General features: G+C 29.2%; 1 protein-coding gene across 1 annotated transcript in view; it reads right to left on the bottom strand.

Annotated features, from left to right (window-relative positions):
* Positions 1–294, bottom strand: part of LOC100200289 (calcium/calmodulin-dependent protein kinase type 1D) — a 33,703-nt gene extending 33,409 nt beyond the window's left edge. Inside the window, exon 1 of the mRNA XM_065801005.1 lies at positions 94–294. Coding sequence (XP_065657077.1) covers positions 94–131 — 38 coding nt within the window. The 5' untranslated portion in view covers positions 132–294. The remainder of the gene's footprint in view (positions 1–93) is intronic.
* Between the last annotated feature and the right edge of the window lie 24,895 nt (positions 295–25,189).

Below are 25,189 nucleotides of genomic sequence, written 5' to 3'. Positions count from 1 at the left end.
CGTTAAAAGCATAACAACAAGCCAAGTTCAAAAAAACCTAAACATTAAAAGCATAGCAACAAACCAAGTTCAAAAAATCAAAATATAACAAACCCTTTTTTTTTGCGAAAAAATGATAAAATTTGAGACATCTTGATTTATCAAAGTTACTTCATCAATAAAATTACAAACATTGAAAAAAAGGCTTAATGCTTAAAAGACTCGTGTTGACATATAACAGCTAATTAAGTCAAAGCAATAATTACATTCCATAATATGCGTCTTTTCACTTAGTTGATATAAAACAGGCGTTCCAATCACGTGACGCTATGGACATAAAAAGCTGAACTTTTTATCGCAATTTCCCTAAACTTAGAAAGTAATTTACGTTTCTTATTTACATTCAATAAAATTTGTTTGTTATATAAGAAGCAATTGTTTTTCCTTAACTTTCGTACGGCCGCATCAATATTTGAAAGTTTATTAGATGCGTTAAATAAAACTTTTTTGAAAAAAACCCAACTAGGACTAAAGTGGAATCAATTTGGAATCAATTGATTCCGATTTTGGAATAAATTTGAAAAAATATTATTGTAATGATCCTAAATAAATTTACTGTTAGTTTCATCTTTCTGCTTTGGACGCAATATTGGTTGGATTATCAATTAGTTTTGATCTGTTAGGATTTGAGAATGGTTAAAAGATATTTGTTTACCCAATATAAACCAACTACTTTGTTACCTTATAAAAACTCCAAATAGTTTTCTTGACAACCAAAACCTTTATAAAAAAATGTTTGTTTATCAATTAAAGGAAAACTATTTATACTTTTTAAAAGTTTTTAAGTGATGTCTCAATTTTCTTGTTCTAAAGAACACTTTAAATATAAGCACTGCTTCTGATATTTTCCAACTAATAAAAACTTATCAAAGTCATAGCAACAAGTCATAGCAGCAAGTCATGGCAACATAAAATAATTTAAAAAAAAAACACTAAAAAAATTTTATTAAGTGTTTACAACTTCTCAAATAAAATCAGAAAAATAATAAACGTTGACTAAACTTTAATACTAGTAACGAACTATTATCATAGCTGAGAAAATAAAATTTTATTAATAAAGAGCAAGAGCTAAATAACACCCTAAGTCCCTCAATACCAAATAAACCAATCGAATAACATTTGGAGGTGTAGCAAATTTTTTGCGGTTTTGTCAATCACTCGCCATTTCGTCTTTATGGTATTTTTGCAAAATATTTTCGTATGACAAATTTAATTAAATAAAAAAATTTTGAGTTTACGCTATACTTGGTTAAGTAAATATGCTACTATATTTGTGGTTATAAAAATAACCTTTTTTTCAATAAAATATTTTTATTTTGTATTGAAAGTCAACTTTCAATACACAATAAAAATATTTTATCAGTAAACTCTATTTCTTTTGTAACTTAAAATAAAATAAAAATTTTAAAACCTTTTAAAAAATTTTAAAAATAAAATAAAAATTTTGAAACCAATCAAAAAAACAACAATTTTCTTTATTCAGAAAATAGAGTTATTAGGAATATCTTTAAATATTATTTTACATATGTATATTTTTATATTTTGTTACAGTAAACCGTTTTGATTATTAAATAGACATATTTAATGATCAAAATGACAATTTTATTTCAAGCAAACACTGTGGCAAGAACACCAGAGAGCCAAGTGAATCTATGCTTATCGCGCTGTTGATTGAAAACTGTTCGTGAAACATTTCCACATTGTTTTTCCTTAAATATATGTTGTAATTTATCTTCCAGATGTTTCTAATTTCTTTTTTAATGACCTCTACAACTCTTGCAGAGGGTATAATTTCGTTTTCTTTTAATTTCATGTTTCTGGCCCACCATAACTTTGAAGTTATTACGTTGGCCAGGGTTAAAGCTATTTTAGCAGTGAGGTCCTTCTTTGACAAGTGGTCTATATTTGTCAGAAAGACCGCACGAACTATGTTAAAGTTTTGCTCTGTTATGAGCTTTTCATAAACGTTTTTGAAAGCCTTCCATACCGATCTAGCTTTCTTGCAGTGGATAAACGGGTGTAACGTGTTTTCCACTGCACCGCAGGTTTTGCAGTTAGAGTTTCCCCGTCCTCTGTTTTTCCTCCAACTCTGAATCTTTTCAAGAGTCGGAAGCGAGTTTGTTAGTATTCTCCAGAGGACGTTTTTGCTAGGTCCGCTGGCATAGGATTTAAAACTTCTCTCCCATATTTTTTTCCACGGAAGTGATTTTTGAAGCTTTGCATCCCATGCCATTTGTATTTTTTGGATGTGTATGTTTTCGCCAAATTTGCTGACAATCGCATATATGTTTTTGGAGTTTTTAGTTTTTATTTCAAAAATTTTATCGTTGGTTTTAATTATCTCAACAACATCTTTGTAGTAAAAGGGAAGGTCATTAATTGATTTTGGAAAGTTGTTTCTGGTTAGAAACAACCATTGGGGGTAATTGGTTTTTGCTCTTCTTGTTAGGTGGTGGGCTAAATAGTAGTTTTGGATGAAACAAGACTCGTGAGAGTTTTCTTGTTCCTTTATTAAAAAAATATTTTTGGTTCGGAGGGCTAAGCACTGATTTTTGGTATCAAGGATGCCTAGTCCTCCTTTATCAATGGGTATATTTAAGATGTCATATTTTAATGGTTGCGCGTAATCGCTTTGCCAGAGGTACGCGGATATTTTTTTTTTAATTTGTTTGGAAATTGGTTCGCTGATTGGGAAGCCGTTGGCTACGAACCATACCTTTGAGAGTGCAAGAGTGTTTACAAAAACACCCTTGCATCTCAAAGATATGTTCCGGTATTTGAAGCTTTTGATTTTTTTCCTAAAGCTTTCAACGGCTTTCTTCCAATTCACGCTAGCGGTGTAAGCTAGGTCGGTGTGGAAGGTTGTTCCTTAAATTTTTTTTAACTTACGGTTTGTTTCTCAACCGTAAGTTAAAAAAAACGTGCTAATAACTTTGGTATAACACTTTAGCTAATTAAGTAATAAGTTACTTGATTTGTTTTATTTATAATACATAAATGCATAACAATATGAGGCTGTAAATCTTCCCGCATTGTGAGTTTTTTACATACTGGATAAAATTTGCAGTTTAGTAGTTTTTAAAAAAATTTTGATTTTTAAAAATGGTTTTAATTTAGTAAGTACATCATGGTTTCTTTATAATGATGATGATTATTGCTTTCTTCTTTATTTGGTTCCATTGACACAATCTATTTTAAATATATATATATATATATATATGGAGGGGTAGGGGTATCATACTAATGAAGACAATTTTCAAGTTTTAGTCGGTTTTTGAGGTCTTTGTCAGTTAGTTGGGTATTTGATTCATTTAAGTTTGGTGAACTTTAGTTTTGAGGACCTTTTAGTTCTTTTTTAGAAAGCTGTTGGTACTTTTTAAGGATTCACAAAGATATATATATATATATATATATATATATATATATATATATCTTTGTGTTTATATCGTGTATAAGAGTTTTATATTAGTAAGAAAACATCAACTAATGCAAACTCTCTTAATAAAATTAACAATTTATTATTAGAAATTAAAACTGATGATGGTGGTAACCATAATTCGCTGGATTATGGTTACCAGCATTATAAGCTCGTGAAAATTATACCAAAATTTTTTTTTACAACGTTTGAAACTGTTTAAAATTAACGTCAGCAGTTGAGTGGCTTCTTTTTTGCTTATGTAAAAATGTTTATATAAAAATAAAATAATAAAATTACAATGAAACTTTTACGTTACACAAAGAATATATATAAAACAGACAGGGGCTCAAAGAAGGTACGGATGACTGGTGTCACCACAATCTTTTCATAGAGCCCCTTTACAATAACATTTAAAGCCCACATGACTTTAGTAAATTTACAATAAAATATTTTTTCTGAAAAATACTAGGTGAAGAATAAAAACTCATATATACATCCTCATATGTACACATACACATACACAAACACATATACAAACATACTTGCACACACATATATAAACATACTCGCATATATATTAGAAGTTTAGGAGATGCAATACACTATAGCTAGCTTTACGAAATACTTTCTTTAATTTCGGGGATAGTGTTGGTATCCACGGTAATGATAAAGTATGGAGGTTAAGAGAATCTGATTGAATTTTGTTGATTTTTAGGAACCGTGTATTTCCAATTAAGTTTGCAATCCGTGTAAGTTGACATATGTTGTACCCATTTTCGTTAAACATTTGAATAAAGAAATTATTCTCACCTTGTAAATATAAATTACTGCATATAGAATAAACCCTATGAGCGTAACCTTTAAATGATGCGTTTAGAATCTTGGGGTCATGATTTAAGTGAGATTTAAGTTGGATATTAGTAATGGTTTCCTTTTCTGTAAACTTTAAACTAGTATTTTCCTTTGTTGTTATTTATTATGGTTAAAGGAAAAGGAGGAAGTTTAGAGTTCTGTTTTCGCTTTCAGTTTCGATCGCATATTGCATCACAGAGTGTTGTTTGTTTAAGATAATTAGGAATTACTCTGCTTCTTGAGAGTTAGAAAATCTAGCGTGGCTATTATCGACATATCTTAGATAGGATTTTAGGTCAAGAGAAGGATTTACTGCCATTGTAATTTTAAAAGCGTTTTGTTCATGATGTTGTAAAAATGGTTCTGCAAGTACGACCATAAATGAAAGACCTATAAGACCAGAATTCTCAAGTTCATGAATTTTGTTGTAAATAACAACTGTGTAATCAAAGCTCTATGAGTTGTCTTGTTTCAGATGTAGTAAGCTTGGTGGAATATTTGTAGGAATTATTTTTGTTTTATTGGTCTATAAGAATTAAAGTGGCTTCCTTTAGTGGTATTGATGGATTCAAGTTTACTACATCAAATGAAACTCGTTTTTGTTAGTCTCCCATTAATCACTTACTTTACTAATAAAATCAAAAATTTTTTTCAGATGTTTGATTTTTGTTTAAGACAGGTTGTATTTTCTTCATTAAGTAGTTCGATATTCCATAATTAAGAGTACCGATAGTTGATGTAACTATTCTCGTAGGATAGGATTTTTCAGGTTTGTGAGCATTAATTAGACCATACATACAAGGCGGGATGGGATCATTTGTTTTTGAAAATTGCTGTTTTTTATTAAGTTGTGAGAGATAATTTAATTTTAATTTTAATTGCATAACTAAATGTGGGAGCTTCATTTAAAAATCTAGTTGGGCCAATTTGTTCGTCAATTTTTTCCAATGCTTTATTACAAAACCATTACCCTTATCAAATGGATATATATCGATAATTTTTTTTTTCTTTAATTTCCATAAGAGCTTTTCTTTGTTCTCTTGTTAAAATTTGATTTATTTTGTTATATATATATATATATATATATATATATATATATATATATATATATATATATATATATATATATATATATATATATATATTGTAAGCCAAATATTTTTTACAGTATCATGAAAGTAATGGTCTCTCGATTGCGCTTAACAATAACATTCATGTGAAATCATTTAAAAGATAGTTGATGCTTTATATTCAAGGCTCCGGGTAGAAGAAGATGCCTAAATGTTTTTAGATCTACTTACTAATTAACATGATAGTACTTAATACACAATGGAATCTGCCAACTTAACCAATATACTGAACTATCTTAATAATGCAGTTTCTATATATATATATATATATATATATATATATATATATATATATATATATATATATATATATATATATATATATATATATATATATATATATATATATATATATTATATATATATATATATATATATATATATATATATATATATATATATATATATATATATATATTGCATCTTGGTCTAAAAAGCATTCCAGTGAAGTTTCATTAAGATTGTGCAATTTTGTTGGTAGCTCCGACCTTTTAAAGTTTTCGTTTTTTTAAATAACTTTTATCCAACCTGTTGGAATTTTGGGGGAAATCATTTAATTGCTATAATAGATCTTCTTTTTGTTCAAATTTGTTTCTTGTTGCGCCAGGTCTTCTTTACAGTTTACTAGTTTATGCTTTATGTGGACTATGTCAATTTTGTAAATTTTATAGTAATTGTATGGCTTCGGCGGAATTTTTTAAAAATTTAAAATTTTATTAAGTTTTCCACAACAATATTAAATTAACATTGTTGCTGTATTTTGTAGTATTTAGTTATGGATAAAAAAGTTTACAACAAACCTATAAAACTAATACTTGGCACCATTCCTGGAGATGGTGATAAGAAAATAAAGGGTTCTAAACTGCCTACACGGAGACAGGTCTTGTTATGCCTTTTATCAAACCTAAAGGGTTTGCATTTGAATCAAGCATTATCTGAACTATAGATAATGTGCTTTTATATCCTAACTCTAATAGGCAGAAACAATATTGGTAGAGTAATCAAAGATTACTATGTTAAAGAATTCATTACTTTAATAAAATTGAAAGATTATAGAAGACGAGAAGATGAACCGAGAATAGTTATTTTTAAACCAGAATTAAATTTGACAATAAAATTTTATACAAACTCAGTTGTAAAGGACATGGCCGCTGAGAAAAAGGGGATAATTAAAGTTGAACAAGATGCAATTGGAGTTGAAATTAAATTTATGAAAAACATGCTGTGTGATAGAGTAGCTACGTATTATTTGGGGTAAACAAGGTAGTCACAGAAAAGACAAAAAAGCAAATAAACCAAAAAATCTTGAACAAAAAGAAATGAACCCATTTAAACGTACTTTTGAAATGATAAATCTTAAACCAGGCAGTAGCTCTTGTGAGAATGAGAATATTCAAGAAGTTAGGATCAGAACACAGAATAGGAAAAACAAGAGAGTAGTTAAATGTCACATATGTATCTTCGTTTCTCATGTTATATTGAAAAACCATGACCTTATTTTGTTTCATGCAGTACTCGTAACAAAATCTCATCAACCCAACTTAGTGCCATTGTGTACTCCCTTGTAGCAGCAATTGGGGGTGACCCTTACAAGCTATGTCTAAATGCATGGTACAATAGCGGATTTATACCACCGGTATAAATCCGCTTTTGTACCTGAAATAAGTTTAAAGATAAAAAAAAATTGGACTTCATCACCAAAAATGCTAGTACAATTGGATGGAAAACTTATAAACACTCTTGATTCTAAAGGAACGGATAATCAATTTCCAATTCTTGTGCATGGAGCTGATGGTACAAAACTCCTTGGCCTTTCCACATCCAAAGTCAGCTAAAGAAACTAGTAAAGTTCTTGGAGACTTCATAGCAAAGGCAACTAAAGAACTTCTTAGAGAATGGATGTGTGAAGAAAATGTTATTGACATGGTTTTCGATACAACTTCATCAAATACAGGAAACTCTAATTAGTTTAATATAAAATATCTGAATGAAGATCATACAACTACACTGCAATGATATACATTTTCAGGAAAGAAAACTGCTTCATTTGTGTCTCTACAGAAGGAGCTAATTCATGCCCTTTTCTGGTTTGCTTGTAGTTGGCATTTGGTTAAATTACTTTTGAGTCATTGCAGGGAAAGTTTGAAAGTAGAAACATGAGCTTGTCCAAATATTTTAATCTTCCGAAGGTGAATTTAATCGGTTATATCTTTTGTTTTACCTACAATCAACGCACAAAAAATGGTAAAAAGCTACTATTTATAATTGGGATGTAGTAAACTTACTACTTATAGTTTTAACTTACAATAATTAAAAACTATTCACTATATGACTTTTTTAGGTTCAAAAACATTTACCTCAACTGTCATCAGATGAAAAAGCAAAGTATTAATACATTCAAATGATGCCTATAGAAAAAGAACGCCAGTAAGAGAGGGTAAAGAGCTGGTTGAGCTTTGTTTGTTCATAATAACTAAGGGATCTGAACCAAAGAAATTCAAGATGCTCTATCCTGGTGCCCTTCACAAAGCAAGGTGGATAAGTAAACTGCTTTATATTCTAAAGATTGTGCTTCTGTCTAGACAGACCAAAGAAACATTTTCAAAAAGCTGAAATTGTTACTAGCAACCAAATAAAAAAGTTGGAACGATTTGTTGTGTTCACAGTTTCAGTTTATGCGCAGTGGTCGCTTATTTGTCCTGTACCAGCTAGCGCACCAGTGCACTAGCGCACTTGATTTTTGTGGAAAGTTTCGCAATATTTATTAGCATAACTTAACTCTAGTTGAAAATGTTTGCATGGCATTCAGTCGGCACACTTGATCCTTATGTGAGGAGTTGATTAGCATCCATTCTCTCTATCCATTCTCTCTGTACCCATCTATGATAGTAGCAAAAACCAAAGAGGAAATTTATTTTTATTTTTAAAAAAATGCCTGTCACAAAGAAAGAGGGACATGACAAGCCCTACTTCCTCCCACAATAAAATATGGAGCTTTTTAGCTGACCTAATTGGGCGGGATTTATTCAGGTTTTTAAACATTTTCGGTATGCCATATAAATTCCTCCACATTCCAGCACATGATTGGATTAATAGGGAAGACAATCAAAACATGAAATTAGTTGTCGACAAACTTCTGGTGGTAAATGAGGCAGCAAAGCATAACGTGAAGATGTGCCATGACTTCCTAGGTGTAACTATGGATGAGAAACACTTTTAAGATGTTCTCCAAGAAGTAGAATTTCATAGACAACGGATTCCAAACCAGTGAAAGCCATTTTGTGTACAAAAAGAGAAATATTGTTTTCTAGTCCTGGAAAACAAGTAATTTCATTTAGCGCTATTACACCTCACTACACGCTGTGAAAAAACTTTTTATTATTATCTTGTACTCTATAGGGCTGTGTTTATTAAAAGAAACTTAATAAAAGAAACCAGCTTATTTTTCTGAGCCCCTCCATAAAATTATATTGTAAGACAAGAAAAAAAATGACATTAAAGCTAAATTTCGCATTTTCAAAATGCAGGTGCTCATTTATTGTAAATGAATCTTTAAATGAAAGAAAATGAAATGAAAAAAACTTTGTATAAGTTATTTTTATGCCTAAATACAACGCCAAAATTATGAACAGCATCATTCGACATAGTTGGGGCAACTGTCACACCTTAATATATATATATATATATATATATATATATATATATATATATATATATATATATATATATATATATATATACATATATATATATATATATATATATATATATATATATATATATATATATATATATATATATATAATATATATATATGTATATATTAATATATATATATATATATATATATATATATATATATATATATATATGTGTATATATATATATATATATATATATATGTGTATATATATATATATATATATATATATATATATATATAAATATATATATATATATATATATATATATATATATATATATATATATATATATATATATATATATATATATATATATATATATATATATATATATATATATATATATATTATCCATTTATCCATTTATTTAACCAAAAAATTGTAATAATTTCAAAGTGATTTATAATTTCACAAAATTAGGTCGGTGTCACTCATATAGTTAAAAACTAGTCATTGGAGTGACACCTTAACAAAAAAAACAAATAAAGCAAAAAAAAGTGATACAGTAACCAAAATAAAATTAAAATAAAAAAAAGAAAATAAATATTTAAAAAGGCGAGACAAATAACACAAAAAAGGGCAAAAGTAAATAAACTGACATGATAGGTAACGATCGAATGAGATAATTATTTTTATTATCATAAGGATAATTAAAATAATGAAGAAAATAAAAAAGGTATATTTTTAAATATATGATGAGACAAAAAATAAGAAATAACTTGAATAATAGCAACATAAAAAGCAACAACAAATATAATTTGCAACAAGACCACAAAAAAAATACACATCGACATAAACAATATACAAGTGTAAACGTCAATATAAACGATGCACAAAATTACACAACAGTATAAACAAAACATAGAAATACACGGCAATATGAGAGATACAAAAAAACACACGACATTATAAACAATACAAAAAAATACACGACAGTATAAACAATCAGTGGCGGATCTATACATGGGCTAATAGGGCTAAAGCCCGGGGCCCCGACCAGTAAGGGGCCCGTATGAAAAGAGAAATTTTACATATTATCGTGAATATTCATTTATCAAATGTAAAAGTGGTTAAATAATTAATTAATTCAAACATAAGTAAGTGTATGTGAAAATTCAAGCGAACGAAAACTAAATTTTTAGAATAGAGAATAAAAATTGTATTGGCATTGTTATCGCTACGATGATGTTCAAATGCTTTTGTATTGAAAAATTGTTAAGTGTCTTTGCTAGCTTTTGTAAAAATAGCGCACCAGCGACTCAGCTTTGAATGATTAAGTTTATTTTTTTATTTTTTATATATTTGTTAAACACCCACTATATATTACAAGTAAGGTAAATAAAAAGTTTCAAAAAAAATCTCTAGGATCTAGGAATTTTATTTTCAAGAACATCCTTGAAGATTGTTCTTTGTTCTTTTGAGTTCCAGTACTCAACTGCACATTTTAAGATTTTAAGATCCGTTTCAGGAATTATATTTTTTAAACCAGTAATTTTTATTTTTTCTTTGTGTTGCATTAGTTTCTCTATATTTAATTTATGACTATTGCACAGAGCCATGACGCTATCTACAAAAGGTCGTGGACCTGATTCGTTGTTCAACTGCGACCTAAGAATACTAAATGTCATTTTATTTTTCAACAGGCGAATAAATAAGTTTATCTTATTTTGTTGCGTAATTATAGATATATCTTCAATACAAAATAGGATATGTATATAATTTTTACTATGTTTTGAAACGTTTAGTAGTGACTTCAGTGCAGTTCTTCCTACTATATCAAGCTTTTGCAATAACATTTCTTTATGGTCGCAAAGCTCAAGACCATACGTTAGTGTTGGAACAGCTAAAGTTTTATATAACTGGACAATAGAGTTTGGGTGAACAAAACGAATTCCAGCTTGAATTAAAGACTGTATTACTGCCCGAAAATGGGATATTCGGTTATCAATGTTTAAACGATTAAGTGAGGCAATTGGTAAATATTTTGTGTCCCATATAAAGCCTAGATGAGTAAGTTTATTGTCTAGTTTTATTTTTTGGTGGTTGAGTGTTATCGTGCATTTTTTAATTTGATGTTTTCCGGTGACCAAAAACTCGGTTTTGTCAGCATTCAATTTTATGCAATTTTCTTTTGTGTAAAGTTTGTTTCTTTTGTCTTCTTTTAGATCTGGACAGATTATTAGGATTATATATTCGATTAGTTTTGTGAAGATTGGAATGATGCTGATTCCACGGTAGTTATTTGGATCAGTTAATGATTTTTTATAAGATTTAGCAAGTGGTTTTATAAGTGATGCAGACATCAACTTTGGCGTTTGACCATGATTAAGAGAAAATGTGAAGAATTTTTTTAGCCATTCTATTAGGGCTTCACAACGCAAGTATTTTAAATGTTCTGCAGAGATTCCAAATGCATCTTTGGTTTTGTTTTAATTTTAGGCAACATAAGCCGTTCTTATAATTTCATCTGCTATTATTACAAAGTCAAATTTGGACAAGGTGGAACTTGAAAACTCGTCGCGGTATGCGTTATAGATTTAGTGTTCAACCGTTTTTCGAAACTATCGGCGAATTCTCTTGTGATTGACTCCTAGTCCTTTTTATTATTTATTGTAAATAATTTTGAGTTTGCATCAGTCTGTATATTTCTAAAAGTATTCCAGAAGTTTTTTGGATTGGTATTTTTTAACATCTCGATTTTTATGTATTTTTTGTAAAGGTTATAGTTTTGTGCTTTCTTAACAGCGTTTCGGAAATTTTTTCGTGCCATTAGGTATTGGTTAAAAATGTGCGAACTTAAATCTTTTATGAAATCCGTGTCACGCCATTTCTTAAAATGAAATGTAAGAACTTTTTTACTCCTATTTAACTCGGGAGTCCACCAAGATTTCGAATATAATGATTGTTTTTTCTCAGATAAGTGTTGGCTAAGAGCCTCAGATGCACTTTTTGTAATCAAATTATAGATTTTGATAAGTTCTTTATCGTAATTGTTATTTGTAAGGCTAAGACTTTTAATATTATTATTTACGAAATCATTATATAATTGTATAAAACGTTGATTATTCCAAGCATAATTTGGAATGCTAATTTTGTCTGTCATTTTGTGAATATTCTCTTTGAGAGATCTTCCGATGAGTTCAATTACAATTGATACTGGCAAATGATCACTCATATTCTGAGGTGAAAAGGGGGCAACAAAACAGTTGTAATACCTAAGAGAAGTGTTTTTTGAGATAGCTATGTGATCAATATATGATGCATTTGGTAGTGTTTTATGTTGATATGTTATCTTAGGGCCTGAACCTTTAATTACGTCCAGTAGTTCAAATTCACTCGATTTTATAAATTCTGATAGAGCCGCGGAGTAATTATTTTTTGTGGGACTTGATCTTTCTAGTAAATCGTATATTTCGAGAGGAAAAGATTGAAAATCACCAAATACAATTACTTCGCCGACACCCTCATAATTATTAACAAGGCCTTTAATTATATCTAATTGATTTGTGTATTCATCTAATGATGTTCGATTATTCCGCGATGAAGTTAGATAAATACCAATTATAACAATGCTAGTATTATTTTTAACAAGATTTATAGCAAGAATATGATCATCTTCATATAAAATAATGACATTTTGAAACATATGTTTCCGAACCAGAGACGTATTTCCGCCAAACGGCCGACCTTGCTCGCGTTTATTTGCCTGGTGGAAGTACGTAGAGTGGGTGTTTTTGCAAATATTTTTGATTATTGAATGTTCAAGTTTTGATATCCAATGTTCGCATGTAAAAATAATATCATGGGAAGTTATCAAGGATTCAGTGTATTCAATGTTTGATTTAAGCCCATGACAATTAAAAGTACATAGTTTTATGGGAAATTTATTTTTCTTTAATACGCTTTCGGAAGCCATTTTGTGCAAATTCCACTGATTATTTTTCATTCGCTCGGTATTAAAATTATAACATATTAAATAAAATTTATATAAATTTTATTTCAAATTTTATTTTAATAGATGAGTCCAGTATGCAGAATGCATGTAAGTTTTATAAAGAGGATATTGAAGATTTTGCCACGCTGAAAAACGAATGCATTCATTTTAAAGAATATATTAACATAATTGTAGTTAACGAGCAAAGCTAAATTAATTGTGCTGAAATTTTAAAAATAATTTATGACAAACACCTTATCGATACTTTTCCGAATTTGTACACAGTAATGAAAATTTTCCTTACAATGCCTATAACCAATTGTGAAGCAGAAAGATCATTTTCCAGAATGAGCTATATTAAAAATAAGCAAAGAAATACAATGAGTGATGACAGATTGGCTGATTTAATGCTTCTATCTATACAACAAAAAATTACAAAGTCATTAAACTACGATGAGGTTATAAAGGAATATGCCCTAATAAAGGTTCGAAAACTGCGTCATTAAAAATCCTAAAATTAAATAACTTGTTTTTGTTATGAATTTATTATGCTTAAATATTTACGATATTTGTGATTGTTAGTGAATAGGAATAATAATAATAAAAACAATTAATCTTTAATATTGTCTTTCATTTTATTTAAATAATGAACCGAAAATCAATTTATCGCATAATCAATTAAAAATCTTTATTCGTGTAGAGCTAGAGCCCCTTGCTATTTTTAAGCCCTGGGCCCCCAAAAAGCTAGATCCGCCACTGTAAACAATTCATACAACATAAATTAATAAAACTTAAAAAATATTATTTTTCTATCTTTTAAAAACTTGAATATAAAAAATAAAAGTGTTAAATTCGAAAATAAAAAACTTTTAAAGTTTTTTTATTTTCGAATTTAACACTTTTATTCTCTTATCTTTGCGTTTAGTTCTTCTTATTTAATGTTTTTCTTCAATTTTTAATCTTTAATCTTTTAATTGTTTTCACTTTATTTCTTTTATTTTATTTTTCAAATATTCTATTCTATTCTAAACAATTTTTTGCTCTTTTATATATTTTTCATCTTTTCATCGTTGAGAAAATGCTTCCTCCATTTACGATGTCATTGCAAAGTGTGAATATATATATATATATATATATATATATATATATATATATATATATATAAATATATAGCTGTCACACCTTAATATATATATATATATATATATATATATATATATATATATATATATATATATATATATATATATATATATATATATATATATATATATATATATATACATATATATATATATATATATATATACATATATATATATATATATATATATATATATATATATATATATATATATATATATATATATATATATATATATATATATATATATATATTTATATATTAAGGTGTGACAGCTGCCCCAACTATGTCGAATGATGCTGTTCATAATTTTGGCGTTGCATTTATGCATAAAAATAACTTATACAAAGTTTTTTTCATTTCATTTTCTTTCATTTAAAGATTCATTTACAATTAAATGAGCACCTGCATATTGAAAATGCGAAATTTAGCCTTAATGTCATTTTTTTTCTTGTCTTACAATATAATTCTATGGAGGGGCTTAGAAAAATTAAGCTGGTTTCTTTTATTAAGTTTCTTTTAATAAACACAGCCATATAGAGTACAAGATTGTTATAAAAAGTTTTTTCACAGCGTGTAGTAAGGTGTAATAGTGCCAAATGAAACTACTTGTTTTCCAGGACTAGAAATATATTATATATATATATATATATATATATATATATATATATATATATATATATATATATATATACATATATATATATATATATATATATATATATATATATATATATATATATATATATATATATATATATATATATATATACATATATATATATATATATATATATATATATATGTATATATATATATATATATATATATATATATATATATATATATATATATATATATATTAGGTATGTGGCATGAATTTTTAAATTATTTAAATATTAGATAGTTGTATATTGTTGGAAAAAATATTAATAGAGTATTAAAAAGGTGAAAAATATCAAAATTCGAAAGTTCAAAAACAAATTATGAGGTTTTGAGTAAAAAACTTTTGATATATGGATTTGTTGATGGAACTTTGGTCAAAAATAAGTTTTTCTTTACTTAAATTTTTATAATTTTGTCAATTCTTATCTAAATGCTTACAACTTGGTACCAAAAAATAGATTTGAGAGAGCTACAAAGATGTAAGTTGTCCCCAGGCCGGCTCCCTTTCTAATGGTACCCCTTCTAGGTGTACCGAACCATCATCTTTACTATCTAAAAGCATAATTCTCGATCAAAAAAATTTTTTTTAGAATAAAATAAACATGTTGCTTTCATTTTATTCCGAACCAATAGCAAATATAATCTTACAGTTGAGGGTGGGTGCGGTGGCGAGAGTTTATGACACTCAAGTATATAAATACTACACACTCAAGTATATAAAATACTAACCTGAAAATAACATAAGTTTACCCTTTTACTTGTAACATGTTACCCAGTTACCTTAACAGCTAACAGTACACCTTGCTACTGGTAACATGTAACCCAGAGCAACCTGTTCTATACCGTACTACCTTGAGGGATTTTCTTTTTAAGCAAAGGCTGCACAGTGGGCCAGTAGGTGGACAAAATGGGAAAAATTTTAGTTGTCTAATCTTGAAAACCTATTTAATTTTAGTATCTACATATATTAGGAGAAATCTATTGATAATTTATTTATATTAAATCCCTTAGTTACCAGGACTCTAAGCATTTGAATATTGAGATAAAATAAAAATAAAAAAAATATATAAGTAAGTAATTAACGGTGACATCAACGTTGTGTTATATTTCAATTACATCTACGTTTTTGAAACAAAAAATTAGTACATGTTATTCTAGAGTATTTAGAGATAAGAAAAACCAATGTGTGAAATAAATTTGTCATAGCATGTTATCTCAGTTATACTTTGAAAATCACAGATTAAAAAAAAAAAATTTCTTAAGAAACTTATTTTTTGCCGCACAATAACTAATAATTACCACAATTTGCCATGTGTTGTCTTATATTTATTTGAGCTATATGATGCTTCAATCGAGTTTTAATTGATTGCTCGTCCCCTTAAATCCCCGTTCAGATTTTATGTATGTTTTAACTTGGTTGCTATGGTACTAAATTTTGCATAGCAACAACTCATTTTTACATTAACGTTGTTTTAACAGTATTTTACTTGCGCTAAATACACAATATTGCGGGTATGTATTAAAATGAGATTCAGAATTCTTATGAGGTTAACTTTTTTTGGTTACTATGGATACCTTACTTTGCACAACATAGCAACAACATATTTTCGGTAGTTGTTAGTAATTTAATTACTAACACTGACAGTAATTTAATTACTTTTAATTTTAATTACTAACACTTGTAGTAACTTAATTACTAACAAGTATTAGTAGTCCAGGCGGCATATATATTATAACATTTTACTTTTAAATACAAAATACTTGTTACAATAATTATTTAGATATGGTTTTGTTAAACTTAGACATTCATAATTTTCTCCAAAAAAACAATCTTAGTATTTCAAAACAAAATAATACTGAAGATATATTAAAATTTATTCAGCCAAAATTTACTGATTTTAAAGACGTTGATTTTAGACATGCTGTTCAACGTTTTGTTTACTTGTATAAAAAAAAGTGGAAATCTGCAAACTATACTGTGAAAAATTTTGAAAAGAAGTTTGTGAACTGGCTTAATGAATATTTAATTGTCAGAAAAAAAGACAATGAACCAACTGCAAGTAGACGTGGTCGAAAACCAGTTGCATTTGATAATAGTTCTAATAAAACTAAAAAACGGCGTGTATCTTGTTTAATTGAATCTCATTCATCCAATGAATTATTTTTTGCTGCTAATAAAAAATTTAGAGATGAATCTGTTGTTATTGCTGCCAAGAATGTTTTAAATATATCAAATACAGATAAAGCAACTAAATATTCAGCAGACGAAGCACTGGCTTTAATAATTGATGCAAGTCTGACAAAAGCTTCCTATCAATTGATTAGAAGCGGAGCCTTGGAGAAAGAATATAACATCTACCCCGCTTACAATGATGTCAGAGATGCAAAATTGAAATGTTATCCTGCAAGCATAACAGTGGAGGACTATTCAGCTTCAGTTCCTTTAAAAGATTTAATGACTCATACTTTGCAAAGAATCTGTGCAGTTCAGGAACCTGTGCTAAGGCACTTGATATTGAACGACAAAGCAATAAAAACAATGACACTAACGTGTAAGGCTGGTTTTGATGGTGCTACTGGCCAAAGCATTTATAAACAAGTTTTATCAGAACCCGACATTAACAGAGATTTAAAGCGTGAAGAATCATTATTTATTACTTGTCTTGTCCCATTGGATTTGACTGGATTTAACAACAGCAACGAAAAGGTGCCTATTTGGATAAATCAAAAGTCGTCCTCCACAGCCTATTGTAGACCCATAAGATTTGCATACAAAATAGAATCCAAGGAATCTGTGATTGAAGAAGATCAGTACATTAAAAGTGAGATAGAAAGCTTGGGTATGATTTTATTAGAGGTTTGCGGATCTTCTATGGAAGTGAATTGTATTATTGAACTTACAATGATTGATGGGAAGGTTCAAACAATATTATCTGAAAAAAATAACTCATACCAATGCTGTTCAGTGTGTGGTGTCTCTCCAAAAAATATGAATAGTCTTGATATCCTTAATATAGATTATACTAACAGAGAGTTCAAATATGGTCTTTCCAGTCTTCATGCATGGATTCGATTTTTTGAGATGTTATTGCACATTGCATATAAAAAAGAAACAAGAAAGTGGCAAGCAAGATCTAAAGAACACAAAGAAAAGGCATCTGTAGCTAAACAAAAGATTCAGACTGATTTTATGAACAAAATGGGACCTGTTGTTGATTTCCCTAAAAGTGGTGGTTCTGGAACAAGTAATGATGGCAATACCTCAAGGCGTGCTTTTGCAGCATATGAGCAAACAGCTGAAATTCTGGGTATTGACCAAAACCTTATATTCAGATTTATCATTATCTTGGTAACGCTCTCTTCAGGATATGAAATAGACTGCTTAAAGTTCAAGGATTATTGTTTTGACACTTTTAGACTATACGTGTCCCTTTATCCATGGTATTACATGGCTCAATCAGTTCACAAAGTATTGATACATGGACATGACATAATTAAAAGCCTTACATTACCCATCGGACTTATGTCAGAGGAAGCTCAAGAGGCTAGAAATAAAGACTTTAAATCTTATCGCGAAAATTTCAGCCGAAAAACATCCAGAAAAGCAGCAAATACTGATCTTATCAATAGACTCCTAGTTTCCAGTGATCCTGTTATTTCATCATTGCTTAAATCAACATCACACCAAACAAATCATAACGCATTTCCTTCAGATGTTTTACAATTACTTAAACAATCTTCAAACGATATTATTGTTTTATAACTTTTTGATGTAATTTAAAATTGAAAACGTTTTCTTGCACTATTTTTTGCTTTTATTATTCCTAAAACATTATTTACCTAAATACTCAATTTTTATTCAATATAGGTGGGTCAAAAATCCGATAAGATATTCAAATATCAATTTACCACTTTGTAACTAAGGAAAGTATCCGGTAACTAAGCAATATAAGTATCCATAACAACTAAATTTAAAAAATTATCACTTTTGTAAGAAGTGTGATCTCATATTGGTACTCATGCCAAATTTAGTGAATATAGCACTTATAAAATATCTGCAGATAACAAAAGTAGGTTGTTGCTAAGCAAAATAAAGGTATCCATAGCAACGAAATAAAAAAATATTACCTTCATAAAAAGCGCAGACATCATATTAGTACACATACTAATTTTAGTGAATATAGCTCTAATATTAAATTAGTTATGAATTTTGTCCAGTAAAAGTGCATTCTGGCCCACTGTGTGCTGGGAGGATTGTGCTTTCTGTCATCAGTAATATTTAATATCGGTCATGTTTATCTACTTTTAAGTGTGTCTTTTTATATTTTTGGTCTTAGTTACTGTGTTAGCTCACCTGTAATTTACTTTTTATGTATGTTTGTATTCTGTCTAAACCTCAGGCGCGGTATTGACTGACCCGTATGTTGCTATCAGTATATTTGTGTTCTGTTTGAACCTCTGACGCGGTGTTCACTCACCCGTAAGTTACTTAACATGTGTTTTTATTCTGTCTAAACCTCTGGCGCGGTGTTCATTTACCCGAAAGGTCATTTATGTATGTTTGTGTTCTGTCTGAATCTGTGGCGTGGTGTTTACTTACCCATAAGTTACTTTATGTATGTTTGTGTTCTGTTTAAATCTCCAATGCAGTGTGAGCTCAGTAACTAACTAGTGACTCCAACTATAAAATATACACTCACCTTAATCTCGAGTATTTTGTTTGATGTAATATTTTTCCCAATACATTTCCAAAATATCATGCCTAATGTTTTAAAGTACTGTTTACAGGAAGTAACAAAACTCCTTTTAACTACTCCAGGTCAGGTAAGGTTCAAGATCATCACGATCACCCTGCTACTGGTGTCATATAACCTAGCACTATCTGCCTCATGCCCTGCTGCATTTCAGGGTGTGCTCTTTTAGTTAAAGACAAAGAAAAACAAACCTTGACTTAAAAATCCCCTGCTTTGGGGTACTTAGTTATGTAAAAGCTAGAGATTACTTCTCGATAAAAACATATGAAGAGTACAAGGGAAAAAACGGCAGAGTCACATTAAAAAAGTTTTGAGAAAGTATATATTTATCAATTATAAAAGTCTTTGTATAAAGTTAGGAAAAAAAAAAATTTAATAAAAATTACAAACCTTTTATTAAAAATGTAAACTTTAGATAAATTAAATCAAGAAATAATTTTTTCTAATTTACTATGCTTTATATGAAAACTTTTATAATATATACTTTCTCAAAACTTTTTAAATGTGACTCTGCCGTTTTTTCCCGTGTACTCTTCATATATCTTGGGCAGATGTTAACTGCATCCAGCTACTGTCTAGTAGGAGGCATCCTAGGCAAAGTCTATAGGATCAAGCAAAATAATTTTTTTAACCAGCCTCAAACCTTCTTGACTCGACTCAAAAAATTTTAATTGTGTCTCCTTGATAGTAGCTATGAGACTCTTCCTGTAATCTCCTAATAAGGATAAAGCTCTAAAACTCAGTGCAATGGTTCTGAGGCCGGATGGTAATAAGGTTTCCCGAACTCTGTGATAGGTCTCAGAGAGGCTGATTCCATCAACAGCAGCAAAATATCAGAATAATCACAGTGCCATGTTGCGCATGGATGGTGTCACTGTCAATGCTTTTAGTGCGCATTGTCGAGGCCATAAAAGGAGCTCTATGTTACAAGTTAGTGTTAATTAACAGGACTGTTTTTTATCTATGAATGAGTCAAGTTTTGTTTAAACTTAAACTGTGCCAAAAGTAACCCAAAACATTAAAACATAAAAATCCATCTCCATGGCCTAACTTTTTTAATATATCTTTTACAAATATTCGTGGTTTGCTAAGCAACCTTCCATAAGTTGAACCTCTTGCAAAATTTGCCAGACTTGCTTGCTTTTTGTGAGACAAATTTAAATTCCGCAATTTCTTTTTCAGGTCTTAGTGTTGATGGGTACTATTCTTTGATTTGCAAAGGCCCCAAAGTCACATGCTTGGTTTGCTGGTATACATACGCATCAATTCACCTATATGTTGTGAAATCAGGTTTGAAAACATTCTTTTGTGCTTTCGCTTAGCACCCTTTCATTCTACCATCGTTCTCTTTGTTCTTTATTGTTCTCCTTCTTCCCAACACTCCATTCTTTTACATATAATTTTTGATTAAATTGACCAAGCACTTTCTCTTTACCACTCTGCCAATATTGTTGTTTTTATTGACTTTAGCATTAAAATCACCAATAACAACAATATGGGTCATCACACTTAATGGTTCTAACACAACTAACACTGGTGGCACTGAAGCATATAACTTCTGCATTTCTTAATCTCTTGCTTAGATAGTTAAGCTTGTGACTCGTTTGCCAGGCAACCCTTATCATTTACCTTCACTTCTTAACTTATGTCTTGACTCTGACCCCAGCTTTTGTTCAATTTCCCCCTTTTCTCCCTCAAGTGGTTCTGACCATGCATCTTGCACTTCTTCTTTGGACTTACCCTGTCATTGTACTACTTACTACTGCTTTAAAGCTAGCTAGGATTTTTTTCGTAGCTTTCTTCGTGACGGTTCTTGGGTTGATATTCTCTTGCTGATAAATACCCCTCCTGGAATGGAAGCATTTATACCTTCTCGTCGGTTCCAAGTCAAGTCTCATTCTACTTTATTCACCATTTTACTCCTTTTACCTTCTTGTACATCTGCTATATCCAATTATAACCATTTTTTTTTATCTTTTTCAAAAGAATAACTCTCTCGAGAACAAACGTCAATTTAGTATTGCAAGAAATTAATGTAAAAAGGTGCTGTCTGATGCTAAGCTCCATTATTCTTGGTTCACTAAACCTCGTATCTTATCTCAGAAGTTAAGCTCTAGAGATTTTTAGAAAATTTTCGCGTCATTAATAAAAGTAGGTTTAACATTTCATCTCTCATTCCATCATGGAACTGGTCTTTTTGCCTCTCCCAAGCATAAGACAGAACTATTTTCAAAGAACCTTCTTCTAATTCAACTTTTGAATCTTATGATCATTCTCTTTCTACCATTCCGTTTAAACAGGTTAATCCATAGTAAGACATTCGAATCACTCTTCCGTTGTCACGGCTTCCATTGCTAAATTTAAATCTCAATTAAACTCTTCTACGGTTTGTGGTGCAAACAACATTTCTGTCATAGTCTTACAAAGTTTTTCTCCAGAACCCTCTTCAATTCTCTGTAAACTATTCAATAAGTGCTTGACTGAGTCTTGTTTTCCTGCCTGCTTGAAAATGGAATGTTGTTCCAATTTTCAAAAACTCGGAGAACATTTCGACCCCTCCAATAATTGTTTGATCTGTCTTTTATCTGTTAATAGCAAGGTATTTGAGTCTTTGATTAACAAATTTCTAACATCCTATCTTGAGTCAAATAAATTATTGTAATACGGTTTTCAATCCTCTTGATATACGGCTGACTTGCTAGCTTTTCCTTACGTCTATTTGGATTATCTCTTTTTCTTCTTTACGTCTTCTTGAATTATCGTTTACGATTGACCTTTCATGGAAACCATATATACGATCGTTTGCTAGATTACCATCCGCTAAGGTTGCTTCTTTTTATCGTGCTCGCAATTTTCTTACTTCTGATTCCATTTTCTACCTCTAAAAATCTCTTATTCGTCTCTGTATGGAGTCTTGTTGTCATATTTGGGCTGGTTTTTCTAATGATGATCTCTTCTAGAAAAGGTCCTAAAAAGCATTGTAAACGTAGTTGGACCCGCTCTATCTGGTAAGTTTGAGCCTCTTTTTCATCGATGTAAAGTTTCATTTCTTTCTCTATGAATTGGTTGCTTGCAGCCTTGTTATGAATTAATCAGAATAACCCCCCGGCCCATCCCCTCCACAGCCAATAAAAATAATTTTAAAAACAAAAAATTTTGTTTGTGTATAATTTTTGAAAAACAAATTGTGAATTTGGTTCTGGTGGTTACCTGACATTACCAAAAGTGCCAGAGACAAGAGGAGGCGTTGCACCACTATCTTCACTGTGCAAAGTTGCTTACTTCTTTACCTTGTCATACAAAAAATATTTTAATAATATAAATGCATGTATTATAATCTAAAATTGAGAGTTTAGTATAAAAGCATTTTATTTTAGCATATTGCATTTTATCATATTTTAAAGTTTCATCCTTCTCCTCCAAATCAAAAAAAAAAAAAAAAAATGAAAAATAAAAAAAATATATAGTTTGAAGTAAAAGTTATAAATAATCTATAATTTGAAAACTTTTGGCTAACCTACTCAGATCATTCGGCTATCAACCCAAATGTTGTTTCAAATCAAAAAATTAATTAAAATTATATTAATATGCAAATGTCTTATATGTTTGATTATTAATTTGGTTGATATACAACAAAGTGTTGCATTAGGTGAACTTTCTTTGAAATTGCTGAACATACCTATTTACTATCTATACGGAAAGTGGTGCCTTTGCGGTTAGCAGGGTTGGGGTCAAATATATTTGATGAAAAACAAATACAAATTTAAGTACGTTAATTCTCGATTTCCAAATACAAATTCAAATACAAATATCTTTAATTGGCATTTACCAAATCTCCGCTCATGCATATTTTTACTTTGTCTCTTGAATAAGGAATCTTTCCTGATAAACTTAAACTTGCATGGTTGGTACCAGTCTTTAAATCTGGGGACGATACCAGCATTTCCAATTACAGACCAATCTCAATACTACCATGCCTTTCAAAACTATTAAAATACATTATGTATCATAGACTACTTACCTTCTCCAGAAAATAACAATATTCTTTATAACAAACAATTTGGATTTAAAAAAAATCACTCCACAGATCAAGCAACTATTCATCTTGTTCAAAATATTTTTCAGGCATTTGATGAAAATAAATATACGCTAGGTGTATTTATTGATTTTAGCAAAGCGTTTGACATTGTTGATCATTATATTCTATTAAATAAACTAGAAAATTACGGGATTAAGCACTCAAGTTTTAAATGGTTTCAAAGCTATTTGTCAAATAGGAAATAATACATTTCATTTAGCTGCGGAAAAACTGATAATATGAATATAAAATGTGGTGTTCCACAAGGGTCAATTTTAGGACCACTCTTATTTTTAATTTATATAAATGATTTAAGTAAATCTTGTAAGTTACTAGACACTATTTTGTTTACGGGTGATACAAATTTGTTTCACGCTTGTCACGATATTAAAATATTGTTTAATTCAGTTAACATGGAACTCATAAAACTCGCAGAATGGCTTAGTGCAAATAAATTATCAAATAATTTAGATAAAACAAAGTATTCTTTTTCCATCGCATTCATGAACGCGATAAAATCCCTTTAAAATTTCCAAAACTTCATATTGGCAGTCAATTTATAAAAAGAGAACAATCATTAAAATTTTTAGGAGTACTCCTTGACGAAAACGTTACTTGGACAAATTATATACATTATCTTGAAAGTAAAATCTCAAGAAATATTGGCCTACTTTATTAAGCAAGGCCATTTTTAAAACAAACTAGTTTAAAATTGTTATATTTCTCCTTTGTTCATAGTTATCTAAATTACGCAAACATTGCTTGGTGTAGCACAAATCAAAACAAAATTAAAAAACTTTTTAATAAACAAAGTCATGCAATGAGAATAATATCTAATGTTTTACTCACTTCAAATAACTATTTATAAAGCTGAATATACTCAATGTCTACCAAATAAATATTTTTCATCTTTTAATTTTTATGTATAAAGTTAATAAAAGAACAACACTAAACATTTTTAATTCGTTATTTAAAATAAATAAACATAGATACTTAACCAGATACTCAAACAACACCTATATTCAGCCCAAAAGTTTTTATGCCACAACTGAGTTTTTATTATCCATTAGAGGACCAAAAGTATGGAATAAAATCTTATCTAATAAACTTAAAACTCTTGAAACTCTTGACGAATTTAAAGTAAAATTGAAGCAAATGCTCTTAGTTAGTGATGGAGTGCTTGACTTTTTCGGGTGACACAAATAAGTTTTTTCGATTTAGTTTAAAGTTTATCTTTGTCAACCCTTTTATGGATTTAGTTGAAGCATGCTTATATACATATAAATATATATATTTTTTAATTGGAGAGGTTCAATTTCTTCTCAATTTTGTGTTTTATTAATAATTTTATTATTTAATCTTAATTAATTAAAAAAAAAAAAAGTTGTTAAAAACCTTTCTTTTTTTTTTTTTTTTCTTTTATTGCAAGTTTTACTTTGTGCAAATTTATATCAATCTTTATATACTTAT

This window comes from Hydra vulgaris, chromosome 07, assembly GCF_038396675.1.
Source record: "Hydra vulgaris chromosome 07, alternate assembly HydraT2T_AEP".
Taxonomy (NCBI): Eukaryota; Metazoa; Cnidaria; class Hydrozoa; order Anthoathecata; family Hydridae; genus Hydra; species Hydra vulgaris.
The sequence above is the reverse complement of the archived record's forward strand: the minus strand, read 5'-3'. Positions and strand labels throughout refer to the sequence as shown.